Source organism: Lepidochelys olivacea (assembly GCF_965140295.1).
Source record: "Lepidochelys olivacea isolate rLepOli2 genome assembly, chromosome: 19".
Classification (NCBI taxonomy): domain Eukaryota; kingdom Metazoa; phylum Chordata; order Testudines; family Cheloniidae; genus Lepidochelys; species Lepidochelys olivacea.
In genome coordinates, this window is record NC_140429.1 from 859,867 (window position 1) to 878,679 (window position 18,813).

At 54.7% G+C, this 18,813-nt stretch overlaps 1 protein-coding gene and 1 long non-coding RNA gene across 2 annotated transcripts in view; both read left to right on the plus strand.

Moving 5' to 3' along the window:
- The window catches only part of FHL3 (four and a half LIM domains 3), a 37,398-nt gene extending 27,842 nt beyond the window's left edge, over positions 1-9,556 (plus strand). The window contains exons 2-6 of the mRNA XM_084652458.1: positions 3,482-3,663; positions 3,811-3,985; positions 4,747-4,916; positions 5,616-5,802; positions 6,890-9,556. Of these exons, the coding sequence (XP_084508584.1) occupies positions 3,508-3,663; positions 3,811-3,985; positions 4,747-4,916; positions 5,616-5,802; positions 6,890-7,041 (840 nt within the window). The 5' untranslated portion in view covers positions 3,482-3,507 and the 3' untranslated portion in view covers positions 7,042-9,556. The remainder of the gene's footprint in view (positions 1-3,481; positions 3,664-3,810; positions 3,986-4,746; positions 4,917-5,615; positions 5,803-6,889) is intronic.
- A 1,588-nt stretch (positions 9,557-11,144) lies between these two features.
- On the plus strand, positions 11,145-18,439 carry LOC311533279. Its single transcript, XR_014714542.1, has 3 exons — positions 11,145-11,775; positions 14,575-14,631; positions 17,506-18,439. It is a non-coding gene; the product is annotated as an uncharacterized lncRNA (long non-coding RNA).
- Positions 18,440-18,813: the final 374 nt, after the last annotated feature.

Sequence of the window (18,813 nt, forward strand, 5' to 3'; positions counted from 1 at the left end):
CAAACCTGGATTTGTGCTGGAAATGGCCCACCTGATGATCACTTTAGATAAGCTATTACCAGCAGGACAGTGGGGTGGGAGGAGGTATTGTTTCATATTCTCTGTGTATATATAAAGCCTGCTGCAGTTTCCACGATATGCATCTGAGGAAGTGAGCTGTAGCTCACGAAAGCTTATGCTCTAATAAATTGGTTAGTCTCTAAGGTGCCACAAGTCCTCCTTTTCTTTTTGCGAATACAGACTAACACGGCTGTTCCTCTGAACTCTGTGGTCTGTTCAACCTGGAGAATAAGCGAGTTTAGCTCCAAGCTGACACCCTTTTAGCAGCACACTCTGCCTTGCAAGACAGCTGTGCGGCAGACATAGGTGGACGGACGGATGGATTCTGGGAAGCAGTAACCGCCATGGGGGGGGGGGGGGAGTCGTGTAGGAAATGCAACAGCAATTGGCTAGCCAGCAATGACATGGATGGGGACGAGGGTCTTGCCACTGGATGCAGTTCAGAGGGATGCTTATAACAACCTCCCTCATAGGGAGTCAGCAAGATCTGCACCCGGGGCCTTCAATATTGCAGCACAGGTACCGGTAGTAGGCTGTTACCCTCTAGTAAACTAGCTGCTGGAGGTGGATGTGACATGCTCTGCCAGTGGGTGACGTGTATATTACAGATCGGGACAGCGCTTTGAGCTGGTTGTTCAAGTACCATTTTCAAAGGGCTTGTGCAGTTTGTATCTCTCCCTCTCCCCAGCACTCTTCCTATGCGCCTGCAAAGAATGTGGTGTCGGGTCCCACCTGGGGGCTTTGTCTACATTAAGGATTTTTGCACTGGTGTAGCTTTGCTGGTGCATGCCAGCCCCCAGTGGAGATGCACTGTGGTCTGAACTGGGTCAAGTGGCACTGTCTGAGCCCTCCCTTATACCAGTGCAGTGCATTTACCCAGGGGTTTGCACTGGTGTACCTATTCCTGTGCAAAATCGGTAATGCAGGCAGGCCCTTAGTGGCATTCTCCGCTGGCAACCGTCTCCAGTGTGGTTCAGGGAGAAGGGGATTGGGCAGGAAACAGCCTGAGTTGAGAGGCTGCCAAATGAGAGACAGTATTTGAGACTGAAATGTCCCTGTCCTGGAACTATTTTTTTTTTTTTGAGAGACCTGTTCTTGGTTTTGATCACAATGTTGGCTCAGCTGCAGCGGAGAGACGGAGTTTGATTTGGCAAATCACACTTCAACACAGAAACACATTGTCCTGGAGCTGAGATCCTACCAGTCTGGTTTCTCCTGTCATCTCTGAGGACTTTACAGTATTGTATGGGGGGGGTTCCCTATTGTCACCCCTTTGAGTCCCTCTCTCTGAGGTGTATGGGGGGGAGCAACAGACCCTTCTCTCAGGTGAAGGGATGAATTCACCCTGGGAAGCAAAGTCCAGCAAGGCAGCATGAGTCCGTGCTGTGCGCCTCGAGGGGGGCTGGACGTGTTGCCCAGCGCACAGGCGTGACTCGCGTTGTATGTTGGGAAACAAGTGGCAGGGCCCTCTCCAAAGGCCGGGGGCCCAGGCTGCTTCCTTCATCTTCTGCAGTCCCTGGGCTGCAGCACTTCTAAACATGAACCTTCCTGGCTCAGAGTCCTCACGTGGAGCAAACCTTTGGGGGCAGGGGCCGTTCTCCCCAGGTGGCCCCCGTCAGAGCAGCTCAGGAAATGTTTCATTCTCCCAGACGCACACTGATGATGCTCACTGTGAACCTGAGGGCCTGGCCTGGCCGCCCGGGTATTTTTAGCAGGTATTGGAGACTAATGGGGAGTTGCACAGCCGATGTCTTGGAGCTAGTCATTCCTGCTGCCATAAACTCACTTGCCGCAGGATGCAGCTGCAGGGGGGCGGGGTGTGTGGGGTGTGGACGGGCGATGGGCAGAGCAGGTCCCTTAGTAGCTCTGCTGCTGGCTGCCACTCAGCCCAAGCTGGCAAGGCTGGCATTCAGCGAGGGCTCCATGTGTAAATCTCCCCACACCCCTCAGCCATGTGCGGGAGACCCCACTGCTGCTGTGGTAGGAAGGGGGTCAGAAGAACAAGCAGGAGCTGGGGGGATGCAGCTGGTTAATGAGCGGGTCTGAGAAGGGACTTTGTTCCCATCTGTCTGTCACGTAGCTAGGCAGGCAGCAGCGCTCTCTCTGCATGCAGGACAACAGCTGGGAAGCCTAATCCCAGGCCCATGAATAGCCCTGATGACTCATGCTGTGCAAGCCAGAGCAGACCTTCCCCAGCCCTGCAGGGCTTCAGCCCAGCATCAGGAAGGCAACTGCCCACAGCTTAGGCAGACAACACCGAGAGATGCAGAGGAACTTGCGACTGTTCCCCTGTCCTGTTCTGGGATTTATCCCTCAATGCCTGTAATAACTCTTCTGATCCCCTGGGTTCGTAAAGAGGATTGCAAAGCCTGGCTCTCTGCAGCTAAATGTCTCTGGTATAAACACCATATGAGGCTTGTCTACACTTGAAAATTAATTCGGATTAAGGCTGGGTGTAAGTTTGTAGCTATTCTGGAATAACTCCAGGTGTAGACAAACCCTATACCTTGGAGAGAAATAGGGCCAGTAACAGTTCTCGTAAACCAGCTTCTCCTGAAGCAAAGCCAGAGAATGTGTTTCGTGCTTTCACTTGTGAAAACATGCACATGCACCAAAAGGCTTGTACTTTGGAAATACGCTCCCAGGGAGGATCCTGGGGATGTGGCTTTGATTAGAAATGTCTTTGTACTGGCCAAATGACTGGGCACCTGACTCATGCTCGATGCTCCCCTGTTCGTCTGCTTTAGAGCATTTGGAAGCTTCAAAGCTTGGGATGTTAGAAACTAGCTCAGGCAAAGCACTCGAAGATGTGGTGCAGGAACCAGCCCCATCCTAGGCTTTGGGCGGGAGGCCAATCGCTGTGTTTGGGTCTGTGAGAGGGATGCCTGTTTCTCCCTCTGTTGGGCTCATGCACGCACCCACCCAACTGGTCACGCACTTCAGTCCAAAAACATTTTTACACACAAAATCGTTTCCGTTTTTTGTTAATCTTCTCGGGTGTTGCATGGTGTACTGAGGATTGCAGCCAGGAGCCCGCGACCCTGCGTCATCCAGCGACCGGCTCAGTCACTCGTTCCCTGTCAGGCTCTCTCCATGCGGGGCCTGGTGACTGGTGTATGCATGTTCTGATGGCTGGCTCTGCTTTACGTGCAAGCAGAAGGTGCGCTCGACACCATACCAGACCATTTCTGGAAACACAGATCGTGTTGTCCATGAGCAGGAGCAGTGTTCGTGCCCCATGCTGGCTGTGTACGGCCAGGCTTCGTTCTGTGCAAGGCTGCCTGACACAGGTAGCAGCCTGGGCATGTGGCCCGTGTCTGCCCCTCGCCTCTGGAGGTGGCGGGGGAGTTACAGGGAGGCTCAGCCCTTTGCACCGCTGCGGTTCTGAGCAGATCCTAACCTATGGGGTTTCCCCGGACAGGTGTGGGAGGCTCTCGAGTTGGCACCATGACGGAAGGTTTCGACTGCGATAACTGCAAGGAGTCCCTGTATGGACGGAAGTACATCCAGATGGACATGGGTCCCTACTGCATCCCCTGCTACGATGCCCATTTCGCTAACACCTGCGAGGAGTGCAAGGAGCTGATTGGCCACGACTGCAGGGTGAGTGAGGGGCTGGGGGCTGCGCCCAAGTGGGGCCTGCCCCATACCCCCCCCCCCCGTGAGCAAGTGAGGGGCTGGGGGCTGCACCCAAGTGGGGTCTGCCCCCCACCTGCCGTGGGCGAGTGACACCCCCGCTCTCTCTCCCAGGAGCTGTACTACGAGGATCGCCATTACCACGAGCACTGTTTCCGGTGCTTCCGCTGCGACCGCTCTCTGGCCGACGAGCCTTTCACCTGCCAGGACGAGGAGCTGCTGTGCAACGACTGCTACTGCAGCGAGTTCTCCTCCAAGTGCGTCGCATGTGAGAAGACCGTCATGCCAGGTACAGGCTCTGGGCCGGGGGTTGTTGGCAGGAGACGGAGCCTCCCCTGGGCCTTGGCAGGCTCTGCTGGGCCAGCAGCTGCCCTCCTGTCATCCCAGCCGAGGGCAGTGCCCTGGGGGTGCCGGGCAAGGGCCCAGGGACATGCCGTACCTGTACAGAGAGGCCTGGTGCCAGCTCCCCTCGGCTGAGCAGACATGAGGCCCTTATCGGGGACCCAGAACTGTGGTCTCCCCTGCAGCCCTTGTCTGTGGCCTCTGTGTTGGGGAAGGGCCATGGAGGAGGAGGAGGAGAATGTGGGGAGGCAGCTCCAGAGGCTCTGGAGCATCCTCTGCCCTGTCTCTGGGGGTCCAGGAAGTCACTGGCTAAAGGCTGATGGAGACCCAGCCTTTGGGGGGGCTGGGGCTGTGCCAGGCCCCTTGGGCATTGCCTGCCTGTGTTACCCCCAGGCCTCTGGCGTCTCGAGCTCTCCTGTGCTGAGAGGCTCGACTGGTGACTCTCGGTACGAAGGGAGAACTGCCCCATGTGGCATGACTGTACTAGGACGTGGGGAAGGAAGGGGCCTCCGGGCGCTAGCTTTCCTGCGATCTGTCCACGGGTACGAAATGCTAGCGCCAGGCCCCGCTTCTCAGGCTCAAGCCGAGTTCAGGACACAGGGCTCCGTCTCCGTAGAGCATTGTTGGTTTGTCACTTGCTGAGCCTGTCTGAAGGTGCAGCTGCTGCCTCCCAGCGGTGCCCTGAGCCCAGCTCTGCTTCACTTCCAGGGTCCCGGAAACTGGAATACAGCGGACAAACCTGGCATGAGCATTGCTTCATCTGCAGCAGCTGCCAGCAGCCCATTGGGTCGCGGTCCTTTATCCCGGACAAGAAGGATTATTATTGCGTCCCCTGTTACGAGAGCAAGTTTGCCCCCCGCTGCACTCGTTGCAAAAAGGTAATGCTGGCCTGCCAGCCGAGTGCTTCCTTCGGTGACCCCGCAGGGGCTGGGCTTCTGTTAGATGAGATTCTCCTGGGGCAGCCAGTGGTCTCCGCGGAAAGCAGTCCCAGGCATAGGAGGTGGGGTGCTGTTCCATGATCCCGGGGGTGTAACCCAGCTTCCTAAGGGTCGTGTCAGTGTTCCCCTGGATCTGGGCCAGCAGGACGGCACCCAGCGCGCGGCCAGTACCCACCCAGTAATAAGGAAAGGGTGGGTGTGGCCTGCTCGCATCACGGGGGATGCTGCTCTCCAGGCCTCTCCAAAAGGCTTTGCTGCGTGCTGTCGAGATCTCCAAGCTGAGGCATGTCTCTGTGCCTGGTCTGGAGACTGGCTGCTGCCTGATGTGTTGGCCTCACACCCTGCTCTGGAGGCAGCAGAGGGCTCCCCTTAGCGCCAGGCCCGCCGTGGCTCTGGGCGGCTCCGGGGTTGCCGAGGGTCCAGCTGAGTTCCCTTGGCTGGCTTGAGAAGGGGTCTCCTGTTATAACTGCAGTGTGCTCATGGGATGCATGCGAGCCTTGCCTCCAGCCCGTCAGTCTCCCGATGGCAAGGGCTCCGGAGGCTGAGATCTTTATAACCGCCAGGCCCTCTGGGCTCCTGGGGCTGCCTGCAGCAGCTCTCGGGGAGATACGGGTGTAACTGGTGCTCTCCCTTCCCCAGTCGCTGACCAAGGGAGGAGTGACTTACCGTGACGAGCCCTGGCACAAGGAGTGCTTTGTCTGCACTGGCTGCAAGGTTCCTCTGGCAGGCCAGCAGTTCACCTCCCAGGAGGACAACCCCTACTGTGTCAAGTGCTTTGGGAACCTCTATGCCAAGAAGTGCAGCGCCTGTGCGAAGCCCATCACAGGTAACCATGGAGCCTGGAGCGCAGCACATGGTCCCTCGTGAGCGGGCACGGTGCCTCGGCCCGTGAGCACAACGCAGACCGTGGTGGTGGTGAATTCCCCTCTGCAGCAGGCCAGCGTAAGACCCACGCCGCTCTTGCATCCCACTGCCGCCCTCCAGGGCTCACTTGAGGGGCTGTTCAGAACTTCAGGCCTCCCAGGATGGGAGAATGTTATTGCCAAGGTTGCCCTGGGGCACGTGACGGGCTGCTCCTGGACTTGTTCCTCAGCAGCCCGTTTCAGCTGCTCACAGAGAGAGGCCACGCAATGGGGAAGGAGTTACACTGCAGTGAGGAGTGTGTGTGGCTCGTACTCTTGCTCTCACTTCGTTCTTGCAAAGCTCAAGTGTTGGGTGTGTCCCCTGCTCTTGTCAGAGCAGTGAATGTACTGTGCACACCCAGGGAGGACTGTCTGTGTTTTGGTACCCTGCAGCCTTCCTGCAGAACTTGCCAGAACTCCCAGGACATGCTCCATGTGGTGGGATCTGATGGCTGTGACTGGCCTCTCTCTTTGGGATCCTGGAAGGGTTCTCCACCGCTCTAAAGTGAGGAGGTTTTGCAGCCCAGGGCTGGGCTGGGAGGCTCCAGAAACTGGACCTTTTACACTTACCAAAGTGAGGCGAGTGGGTCTCTCCCTTCATACACCTGCACCAGGAGGCTGCCTGGTCTCCTTCACTGACCCTCCCTCCGTGGCTTGGGTTTACTGCTCCTGGAAAGGCCAACGCGGCCACTGAGTCACTCGGTGAGTCAGAACGCTGGTTCCGTGGTTAGAGACGATGCTGGTTTGCTGCCCCGCCCCAGGTCACCAGTGTTTATCCTTATTACTGTCTCTGCAATAGCACCTACAAAACCTGCACGTCATCCTGCCTTCTGGACAAGGGGCAGAACGCAGCTTCTCTCAGCCGGCTGGCTCCAGTCAGGTCCTTCCCAAAGAGGTTTAGTCATTCAGTGTTGTGCACAGACCCCTAACTGGCTGTCTGCCGACCCTAGGCCCTTCAGGAATCTGCCTTGAGTGCTCCAGGTAACTCTATGCTCTGTCCCCCTTCTCTAGGCTTCGGAGGGGGTAAATATATCTCCTTTGAGGATCGTCACTGGCACCATAACTGCTTCAACTGCGCCCGCTGCGCCAGCTCGCTGGTGGGGAAAGGCTTCATCCCGCACCACGACGAGATCCTCTGCCGCGAATGCAGCAGTGACCTATAAGCCTGGCAAGAGGACGTGGATCAGGGGCTTTATCTGCTCTTCAGGGGCTTCGTACGAGACACCCTGGCAGCTGTCGGTGCTGGGCAGGTGGGAGATGTGCCTTTTGTTGCCCTGGAGAGGGCTGATCCCCTCACCACAGCGTATGCTCGGGGTGCCTGTGCCCTTCCCCTGAAGGCTAGAATAAGCCACCCTAGGCTTTCTGCAGAGTGAAGCTAAATAAAAGCCGAACAAAAGGAGCTTCCAAGTCCCTCATTATTTGCTCTTTCCTTTGCTTCCTATGCGCTTGGGCGCTGGCTGAGCCGGGAGCCCCTGTCTGAGCAAAGGGACTGGGCAGTGGGTCTTTGGCTCCATGTGCTGACCGCACAGCTTTGTCCTTCCTACTTGTTACTGGTTTTCTTCCCTTCCCCCATGTGCTCCCTCTGCTCTGAGTGATGGGCAGCAGCTCCTGTCCTGTGAGCCAGGCTTTCCTGAGGCTCCTGCCTCCCCAGCGTGGGTTTGCAGCACCGCCTGCTCCCCTAGCGTGAGGGTAACATGGCGTCTCACTGAGCGAGTCTGCAACGCTCTCTGTGCTGCTCGTGGCAGCCTGGGGTGTTTCTGGGTGGCCAGGGACCTGGCTGGCTGTGAGCAGAGCGTGCTGGAGTGAGCACACGGCCCACTTCGGGGAATGGCTTTTCCTGACGTCTCTCTCCCCCCTTGCTCCTCACTCTTCAGGGAGATGTCACAAATATGGCAGAGGAACCTGAATCACCAGGAGGTGCTGAGGGTTCTGCCCCCCTCACCTCCCTGCAGCATCTCCCCTCCCCCTGCTCTGCCCCCTAGCAGAAGGGTCCCCATCAGCTTCCAAGAGCGGCACGAATTAGTTTATTTAACACCGACTCCAAGAGTGTTGTGAAGCGGCTCAGGTGCTTTCGGAGCTAGTTTTGTGCTCTGTGCGCAAGTGCTGCCCGGCTGGTAGCCAAACGCTCTTCCTTCTGCCTGAGAGCCGCTTAGCAGAGCAGTTGAAAAGGGCATTTCAGAGGCAGCGGGAGCTATTAGAGCTGACGGTGTTGTCTGCACTTTCCCCCTTACTGGCTGCTGCAGAACCAGGGCCGCTTGTTGTCTCTTGCTGAGCACGGCCGCACGCTATATATATTGACCCCAAATATGGTTGTTCATCCTCTGGAAGTTTGTGCACAGTTGTCTCGGCTGCAGGCTGTGCTCCGAATTCAGCCCTGGGTGCTGCAGGGAGAGATGGATGGGAGTGGGGGACGAATGGGGGCTGTGTTTGTATTAACAACAGGCAAGGCTGCAGATAAATTGAACCAGCCCCCCAGACAGCAGCCAAAGGCTCTGCCCCTCCTTTGCCCCCCTCCCGCCAGGTGCTGAGCTCTCGTCATGCTCATTGGCTGCAGGGGGAGCCGTGGTTGCTCAGCACCTTGCAGGTCAGGTGCTGGTTGGGCCCTGGCTCAGCCTGCTGACCCTCACCCCCAGTCTGGGCTTCTCATGCCCAGAGAGGTAGGGCCCTACCAAATTCACAGTCCATTTTTGTCAATTTCATGGTCATAGGATTTTAAAAATTGTAAATTTCATGTTTCAGCCATTTAAATCTGAAATTTCCGGGTGCTGTAATTGTAGGGGTCTTGATCCGAAAAGAAGTCGTGGGGGGTGGTCTCAAGGTTACAGTAGTGGGGATTGCAGTATTGCCACCCCTACTTCCATGCTGCTGCAGGAGGGGGCTCTGCCTTCGGAGCTGGGCTCCCGGCCAACAGCCGCCGCTCTCCCGCTGCCCAGCTCCGAAGGCAGCAGCGCAGACATAAGGGTGGCAATACCGCGACCCCCATAAAATAACCTTGCGACCGCCCTGCAGCTCCCTTTCGGGCCAGGACCCCCCACTTGAGAAACCCTGGTCTCCCCTGTGAAAGCTGTATAGTACCGGGTAAAAGCGCACACGCAAGAGACCACATCTCATGGTCCATGACACGTTTTTCACGGCCACTAATCTGGTAAGGCCCTACAGAGAGGAACTGAAAAGGGGTGTGACATTGGCTCCCCAGAGGGAGGCTGGTGTCCCAGCTGGAAGAGCTTTGCTTCTCTGAAGACCTGGCTATGCAAAACTGCGGAGCTGCCTCGAGTTCCCCTGGAGCCCTGTCTCACTTGGGGTGCTCACGCCCTGCCCCCCTCCGCCCAGGTAATGGGATGCTTTTCTGAATATGACTTCCTTGTGTTTTCCTTTTTGTACTTTATCTGTCACTCAGTAACCAAACCCGCTAGAGGAACGGGCTAGCCCCGTCCCCAAGCAGGGTTCATTTACCAAGAGAATGTTATGCATGTTGAATCGTTATTAGCTGTGTATTCAAATCCTTACTGAAACCCTCGTTTGAAAGCTTTGATGCGGGTAAGTCAGAGTTTGGGTGTGTGCGCTTTTCTGAAGAGCTTGGAGCAGTTTTTAGAAAGGAAGCTTCCTATGTAAGTGTCCTACCCTCCAGTCTCTTGTATGTTTCTGTAAGGCTTTATATAATAAACCATTGTAATGACACCTCTCTCTGGCTGTATTTTCTCCAAGCAGGGGTGGGAGTAGGGTGGGGTTGAATTAATGTCATTGCTGTGGGGTCAGGCTTGTCTTCAAAAGGTAAAATAGCTCTTTACTCTCCCTAGGGTTGCTCCCAAAGCCCTGAACTGGGGGCAGCCCCATGGTTCCCCCTCCCACAGCAGCCTGCCCAGCCTTTAACTCTAGGATGATACCACAATCCCTGCCTAGACCAGTTTCAATTTCCCCCACTCCCGGCTTTTCGGGGATGCAGTGGAGACCCTCTCCCTAGATCCATCATCTCTGACTTCAGTCTTTGCATGTTGTTCAACTACCCAGACAAAGTGCTTGGACCCTTCCTGGGTACATGGGGCAAAGTGAAGGCTTCAAGCCAGGGGGCAGGAGTTTAGTGGTCACCACTCTCACCCCAGGAAGGTCTTCTGTGGGCTGGTTACTTTAGTAGATCCTGGACTGGTTCAGCTCCTCTGGACCCAGCAGTCCAGTGGATCCCGGGCTGGCAGGAACTGGCATTTGAGTCACTGGCATGTGACTCTTATGACACCGAATTAAGTGTTTCCTCATTACAGAAAAGCCCCTTGTGCTTCCCTGTGTTCGCTCCATTTGACCTCAGCTTCAGCTCTTGAGGTCTCTTGGAAAGAGCCTGTGTGGGGATGTTGCTGCAGTCCCCAGCTGGAGTAACTTTGGTCTCCTTCCTGGCAGCCTTCCCATCCGCCTTGTACGCTCATTACTCACTTTTATCTGCTGTGGAATCATTTATTCCCCTAACATCTGAAACTCTTTTCCACAGATTCCTTTACATTTACTAACAGCCATTGCGACTTCCTCTGGGCCTTTGCCTGGCCCCCGGCCGCTCCAGCATCCCCTCCACTTCCCCCGGGAGCCTGCTACCAGCTCTCCAGATTGCTACGCGAGGGGGAGCCAGGGCTAAAAGACACAGCCCCCAAGTCTGTCTGTGACCTCAGTGCTGGCTCTGTGCACTCGCAGGCCTGCCTCGCTTGGAGGATCCTACAAACATTAGCTCTGGCAGTCGGCAAAACTATTCTTTCCATTCTGATTCTGTTGCTGTCGTTGTGTCGGGACCTGAGCTCTGGTTTTTCTGCTAGGCCTCAAACAATGAGCAGGCGCCTCTGGCTGTAGAGGTTTCCTGAGGGAGCCTGTCCTCTGACAGGAGCTCTGCAAGCCCATGGTTTCTGAAGAGCCGTTTCCAGCGATTAACCGCAAACCATTTCTTTACAAACGGGCCCCCAGGCTCCTCTTTCAGTCGGGTTTAAGAGCCTCCCGTTCTTAGCCAAAAAAGGAAATGACCCAGCTGCACGTAGGGCTGGAACATCTGGATTTTATCCCTGTCATGAATGGGTCATGGATACGCACAGCCCAGTGCCTGATTTACTGGGAGGCAAGGGGGATGATGTAATGCACTTTCGTCCCTCACGGCTCCCAGAGAGGGTCTAAAACAGTCATGAAAATATCATTAATGTGCAGGCTAACAATGGGGGGACAGCTAGGGGAGGGAAAGGGGGCAGAGCCTGGGGCTCCCCAGTGTGCAAGTGGGGGGTGAGGAGATGAAGCACTCACTGGCTGAAGAGCCAAGCTGCAGAGTCGGGATGGGGGAGAGCTGGGTCTCTGGCAGGAGCAGGCCATGGGGCAGAGTGCAGACCCTCGGCTGGAAGGCTCTTGAGAACGGCCCGGTAACAGTGATCCTGCGGGAGCCTGGAAGAGTCTCTCAGTCTGGGGTGAAAAAGTGGCCCAGGGAAGCTCCAGCACTTCACGTGCCCCTCTCTGCAGCTGTTCTCTGGGGAAACTAACCCCAGGCCCTGGCAGGGCAGTGGAAGGACGCTGACTTGGGGCCCGCATCGGGTTCAGCCCAAAGAGCGCATCTGCCATGAAGGAGAAATAAAGGAGCTGAAAAGCCCCAACGCTGCGGCGGGCGGGCAGGAGCGTTTCTGTGGAGAGGCCGTGTGCAGAGACCAAGGGCTTTGTGCGCAGTGCTGGTGTGGAGCAGGGACCCCGCAGCACCAGCTCCCTGTGAACGTCTCCAGGACAGGGTTTGAGACAGCCGTCTGCGATGGAGAGGAGCAGGAGCGCCGAATGCTCAGCCGGGGCAGGCAGCCCTGTGTCTGTGAAGCACCGAGACGCGGCAGCAGTTGTAAAGGTCCTCTGCACCCAGGCTGCGCGAGACACCCCCCCCCCGAGCACGCAGCCCTGAGGTGAGGGCCAGGCTGAGGCAGCTCACGCACTGGGCGAAAACAGCTGCAGTTGCCGTCCGGGCAAACAGACGCTCCCTGTTGGAGCACAAGCAGCATCCACGGGCTGGGAGAGCTGGTGTCACGCTCGTCAGGGCTGGGGGTGGGAAGTTCAAGGAGGGGCATGCAGAAACCTTGCTACCACTAGCAAGGTGCTTCACCCCGCCAGGGGGCTTGGCAGCCGCTGGGTAACTGCTGTGTGGGGAGGGTACGTTCAGCGAGCAGCCCTCACAGCAAAGCGTCCTCTGTAGCATGTGCTGTGGGTCCCCTGCAGCTCAGCTGGGCATAGCTCACTTCATCAGGCCCCTGCCCTTGCAGGGGCATCGGGCTCTGGTGCCCGCGGTTCCCCCTCTCCTGCCTGTGGCACGAGCGTTCAGTCTTCTCGGGCTCGTCTCGGTGGTTGGTTCAGGGTGCAGGGGCTGGGTGGCGCTGGAGGCCTGCGTTATACAGGAGCCCCTTCCGGCTCAAACCCCGACTGTTAGCCAGCTCCTGGGGCAGCAGAGGGGCTGCTCGCTTTGCAGCGGGTTACTCAGTCGACGACTGCTCAGCCCCTTCCCGGCTGCCTCCTGGGCAAACACTGCTCACACCTCGCCTGTCCTGATGTCACATGGGTTTGTTTCAGCTGTGTTCATGCCCTTAAGTGTTCGCATCTCGCGGCCAGGGTGTGCTGGCATGAGCTCCAGCCGACATGGGAGCTGTGGGTGCTCAGCGCCCCGGCCAGGCCGCGAGACCTGGACAGCCCCAGCAGTTGGGGTTCGATGCTCCCCGGGGACAAAACGTAGGCAACAGGCCACACTCCAGAACTGGCTTCCTCTGCTGGCCTGTGTCAAAAGCGCTGGGGTCCCAGTGAATTGATTGTCAGCGTCCAGCCCTGGTGAGGCGCGGCCAGGAGCTGGCTCAGAGGGCTGGCCCTAGTCTGTCTGGCTCGGAAGGCCAATGTCCCAAATGGTCCGTGGGTTGTACTGCCACCTTGGCTGCCGTGTCCTGCAGCCATTCCTCTGGGGTGGGGGCCCTGCCATGCCACACGGCCCTGCTGCAGGCCCCTGGGTAAGGAGGAGGTCCCTGGCAGGTCACTTTGGCCATGTGGGGCCTGGGTGGGTGGCTTGGGGTTTTGCCTCTCTTGGACTGGAGGGACCTTGGTGTTTAACGCATTGAAAGCTGTCAAACTGCTGCTGTTTGCTGTGGTTCGGGGTCTGGTGCTGATTGTGGAAATGTTTGTAGGAGAGAGAAGGGGGAGGAACACACACCCACCCCCACACCCTACCAATTCCCAGCTGTGGCATTGCAGTCCGAGTGAACCCCCGGCAAGATGCTTAGTTTCACCCAGCCCATGCTCTGCACAGTGTCGGGGGCCGAGTGGTCAGGCTGACCCACTGCCTAGAACCACAGCACTGCTCCATCCACTCCCTAGCACTCTGCCCGGCGTGAGAGAGGAGAACAGAGTCTGAAATGATTCATTGTTGGATTTGTGAACTCTCCTTCCAAATTAGACAAGACCAGACAGGCCCTTTGGCACCGGAGACCGAGTCAAAGCTCATCCTCAGCCCCTGCTGTGGGGTGACTCTCTGGAGCAGGGCACGTGCCCCTCCAAAGGCCCCTCTGCTGCTAGGACTGCAGCCCACAGCTGGCCCTGTGCAGCGCCAGGGACCTAGTGCTGGGACGAGTTGATGCTTTCACATTGGTCTGAAGCTGCCTTATGTCAGTGACTTGCAGCACCAAAATGTGCTGAGCCGCTCAGTGATCTGTGCAGCTCTGTGACCTCTTGCGCCCTTCTTACACAAGCAGTTAAATCGCTGTTAACATGGACAGGGAAACCATCGGCTCTGGGCATCTGAGTTAACTTCTGCCTGAGATGAGTGGGGCAATTCGCACAGCAGAGCACTTGTTTCAGGTTCCGTGCAGACTCAGGAAGGCATCGCTCACGCTTGGTTCATGTTTCTCAGGTTGTCTCAGAATTTCTTAAGGCAAGCTGAGATTCTGGAGCACAAGCTGGCACTTGAGAGAGGGGCTGATAGGCCACATCATCGTATACCCAAGCCATCTCCTCAAGGAATCCGCTGACAAGCAACAGTCATGCCAGCTTGCAGCTACCTTGGTGGCTCTGGCAGGAAGGAACTGATCAGCTACCCTCACAGCACAGCAGCCAGGGCCACGAGGCCAGTTAGTGCGCTGAAGACTTACACACCAGCTGGCTGTGCGCTGTCCATACAGCCAAGTTCTCGGGGACTCTCTGGCCAGGGTTTGTGGGGATGGAGTGGGCAGTGCTGTTCTGGGGCATTTCAGAGGACAAGCACCCCCTCGAGCTCTATTCCCTTGGACGCGTGCAGGCCTGGGTCCTGACACCGGAGACTGGTTTGCCCTTCTTGTAATGCATAGCCACAAATGTTTTTGGCCATCAAAGTCAACCCTTGTGAACCCCCAGCTGCTGTATTGGCGTGATCTCTGTGTGCAGGGAATTCCATACGCTACTCATGTACTGGCCCAAAGCCTGTTTCCATGCTCGGGCCGGTGGGTGAGACTCGCTCCCACCTTATGGGTCAGGGTGACAAGCAGGGGCTTGGTTATGGTCCGTTGACACATTCCATCATGTTCAATGCTGAAACCGTGCCCCCTCTCATGCCAAAAGACTGAAATAAAAGGGGCAAACAGGTGGACGGGAGGTCCCCAAATTCCAGCGCTTCCCCTTTTCTGGAGTGCAGCGTCATGCTGGAGGGAAGTGGAGAAACAGTAAGTGCAGGATCTTGTCTCTGTGTTTATTTTTAGGTAGGCACTTGGATGGAAGAACTGCCGTACTCAGAGGGCACACGAGCCAGCTTGGAGGTAATTGGACAATCTTCTTCCTTTCCATATTGTTCCCTCTCAGGTGAATTGGTTAGTCTCAAGATAGGAGCACATTTTGATTGCTGTAATTATCCTTGATTTTTGGTGGTTGTTGCTTTTATAAACTTCCATTTAGCTCAGTCATATAATATACATGGTAGCACAAATGAATCATTTATTAGCGAGTTAAGTTTAATAATGGATTTGCTTTCTCTGAGGGAAGTCCTGGCCCGCTCCTTGCTTGGCTTTTGGGCAAAGCCATAGTGCTGGATTGGAGGAAGGTAATTAAACTCTAAGTGAAAGTGGACCATGCCAGCTGCCAGCCACAGCATCTAGGGAAAGGTGTCTCTACACTGCAATTAAAACCCCAGGGCTGGCCTGTGCCAGCTGAGAGCAGGGGCTGTTTAACTGCAGTGTAGATGTTGCAGCCCAAGTTCTGGGACACTCCTAACTTGCAGGCTCCTAAAGCCCGGGCTCCAGCCTGAGCCCAACCCTCTACACAGCAGGGCGAGAGTCTGAGCTCAGTGCTGAGCCAGAGAGGGCTCTCAGGGACTCCCAGGTTTCCCACACTGTACAAGGAGTGGAAGCCCTGCCTTGCCGCGGCCTCACCCCTGCCCTACCAGAGGCGACACTGGGCATTTATGTTGGTCTTTGCTACAGCAATTGTTTGGGAGGTAAAAAATCCCATGGTGTTGGAGGAGGGGGAGGCTCCACCCCAATGCAAGTGCCTCAGGTGGCCCCGCCCCATTTCCCCCTCACACAAGCTGAGCAATGGGTTCGGCTGTTGGTTTCCTCTGTCTGTTTTACAGGAACAGTGTAAAAGCGTGTCCAAAAGGCATAAGAGCGAGCTTCTTTGCCACCCTCCTTGGTTCTGGCTATGAGAAAATGATTTTGTTTATCTGGGGAAACCAATTTCCCATAACTGCCCCCTCCCACATCTGTGCATCAAGGGGTAGGGCATTTTTGTGAGAACTCCTTGTTACAGTATTTGCTGCCCTTCGCTGAGCTTCTCTTGAGGGTTTACACGCAGCTGGAATCATTGTTCAGTGTTTTCCGGGGCTAGCCCTAGTTAAACCCAAGCAGAATGTGTTCTGAGCAGCACAGCCCGATGGCAGGTTCTGTGCACGATTTTTTCCACAGGACCCCAGACACAGTCAGTGCACTAGACAGCCCATGCACTGGGAGCAAATCAGGGCTGTGTGGTAAAGGAGGCTGTTGTCTGTAGGACGTTTGTGGCAGAAGTTGGAAGGGATGTAGTGAATGAAGTAGGGGACTGCAAGAAAAGAAAGGCAGTTGAATGCTGCCCTGGAGAAATGGATCCCATCTTTGTCTCTGCTGCAGAGTTCCTGTGTGGTGCTGGGCAAGTCTCTTAAATCAAATTTTTCACAGATGGTCACTTTGTGCGTTCCCCATTTTCTGGGCGCCCAGTGCAAGACATGTGGGGCCAGATTTGCAGAAGTGCTGAGCACTCACAGCTGTAACTGAAGTCAATGGAAACCGTGGTGCACTGGCGCTGTAAAGTGCTAGATAATGCTCAGTACTCTGAAAAGTCAGGCCCTAGTGGTGTCAAGTTAGGCACGCAAACGTAGTGACGGCTTCGGACAATTTGGTTGCAAATCTCTGAGCTGTAAAATGGCGATATTAACATACCGTCAGCAGCTCAGAGGGTACGTAAAGAGAAATTCATTAAAGTTTATGAAGCAGTCAGCAATGGCCAAGAATCATAGAATCATAGAATATCAGGGCTGGAAGGGACCTCAGGAGGTCATCTAGTCCAACCCCCTGCTCAAAGCAGGACCATTCCCCAACTAAATCATCCCAGCCAGGGCTTTGTCAAGCCTGACCTTAAAAACCTCTAAGGAAGGAGATTCCACCACCTCCCTAGGCAACGCATTCCAGTGTTTCACCACCCTCCTAGTGAAAAAGTTTTTCCTAATATCCAACCTAAACCTCCCCCGCTGCAACTTGAGACCATTACTCCTCGTTCTGTCATCTGCTACCACTGAGAACAGTCTAGATCCATCCTCTTTGGAACCCCCTTTGAGGTAGTTGAAAGCAGCTATCAAATCCCCCCTCATTCTTCTCTCCCATAGACTAAACATCCCCAGTTCCCTCAGCCTCTCCTCATAACTCATGTGTTCCAGTCCCCTAATCATTTTTGTTGCCCTCTGCTGGACTCTTTCCAATTTTTCCACATCCTTCTTGTAGTGTGGGGCCCAAAACTGGACACAGTACTCCAGATGAGGCCTCACCAATGTTGAATAGAGGGGAACGATCACGTCCCTCGATCTGCTGGCAATGCCCCTACTTATACATCCCAAAATGCCATTGGCCTTCTTGGCAACAAGGGCACACTGCTGACTCATATCCAGCTTCTCGTCCACTGTAACCCCTAGGACCTTTTCTGCAGAACTGCTGCCGAGCCATTCGGTCCCTAGTCTGTAGCAGTGCATTGGATTCTTCCATCCTAAGTGCAGGAAGAAATAAATCATTTTGTATTTAGCACAGGGTTTGGTTGCCTGCATTAAATACCATGAGGGACCAAAATCTGAATGAGGAAAGAAATATTGAATAACCACCCATTCACTGAATGAAGCAGGGGTCCTGTGGAAAAAGTAGTGTATGATTCCATAGTTAGTCTATATCATGGTGCACATGCACCAGGAGGCCAAATTAAGTATACAGCCAATCTTAACGCTAGCATTTCTGAAAGTCTGAGTGCTTGACTTTAAAAGAACAGTGTGGTTGCAATGTCATATGATACATTTATATAAATACATGTAACAGAGTCTTTGCGGTGCACACAGTCCATGGATTTGTAGATTAGCCCTGGAAGGGACATACCTGACCCTGCATTGTAATCTCTCAACACAGCTGTAAATGACAACACAAAGTGCAAGGCCTGGACATTTCATCCCCTCTCTGGCCCCAGCACTTGCCTTTCAAGTACATCCAAGAGCAGGAGCTGATTTTACAAGCTACACAGCATTGATCCTGTGACCGAATGCAGCCCTATATTCACACCCTACCCATTATTGTAATAATCTTTGTACAAAATCTGTCTTTTGTAGAATCATTTGAGAACTAACTCCTCACTGGTCAGTAATATGGTGACATGTATGTAGCAACATTATGTGTAAAGTTATGATATACACATACCTTATGATGTTAAAGGCATGTGTTCAACTCACATAGCCCCAATTAGGTAGAACTGGTCAAGCAGGCCTGTCTTAAACAATGGGATGTGTTTACCTCCATTTGCATATAAGGTATATACAGAGTCCTCGGACAGCAAGAGGGGGGAAGAAGACAACAAAGAAAATCTGCATTTCTGCATACACAGGTGAAAAGAAATATGAAGCCCCCTTCCTCCACCACACTCCATTCTCCCTTACTCTCAGCTGGAAAGAACGTTAACTAGGGGTCACGCTCAGGAAAATGCTTTTCAAAGGGTGACTGAACTATAAAAGCAAGAGTCAAAACCACCCTAAGTTCTCTCTCCCTGTCCATCTCTGTCTTTCACCTAAGAGAACAAAAGAGAACTATTGTTGAACCTTGGGAGCAGAACCTGACCTGAAACTTGGTCAACAATGAAACCCTGTGGTAAGAATTTTACCTTGACCCAAGTTGAAGTTAAGTTTAGTACTAGGAAGCATTGTATCATTATTTTGTAATCATTGCTGACTTTAATTCCTTACTACTTGCACTCACTGAAAACCTCTCTTTGTAGTTAAATAAACTTGTTTTAAATCTAATCCAGTGTTGTGAACTGTGTGAGTAACGCTGTTTAATGTGGCACGTTGTTGTATCGTGATCCCCTTAAAGGGTCAACTGACTTGGCTGGACTGTGCAGAACACACCTTTTGGGAGAAAAATCCAGGACCAGGAGTGTGTTGGGATCACCCTGCAAGCGGTAATCAAGGCTGCTGGAAGCTGGAGTGTGGCTGGTTGCTGACAGGCTGCTGGGGTTAGAGGTGCTTGACTAGGGCTGTGGCTATCCACAGACACTCAGGGTGGGCCCTGCCTGCTGTCTGAGAGCAGCCCAGGTTGGGAGCACAGCAGTAAAGCATTGTGAGGCAGGGCAGGTGGTGACAGCCCCTCACTGGTCTGCACCCCGGACTGTCATAGATACCAACTGCAGCTGGGCCCTAAGCCTGGCCCGGTGCCTGGGGCATGTCTGTT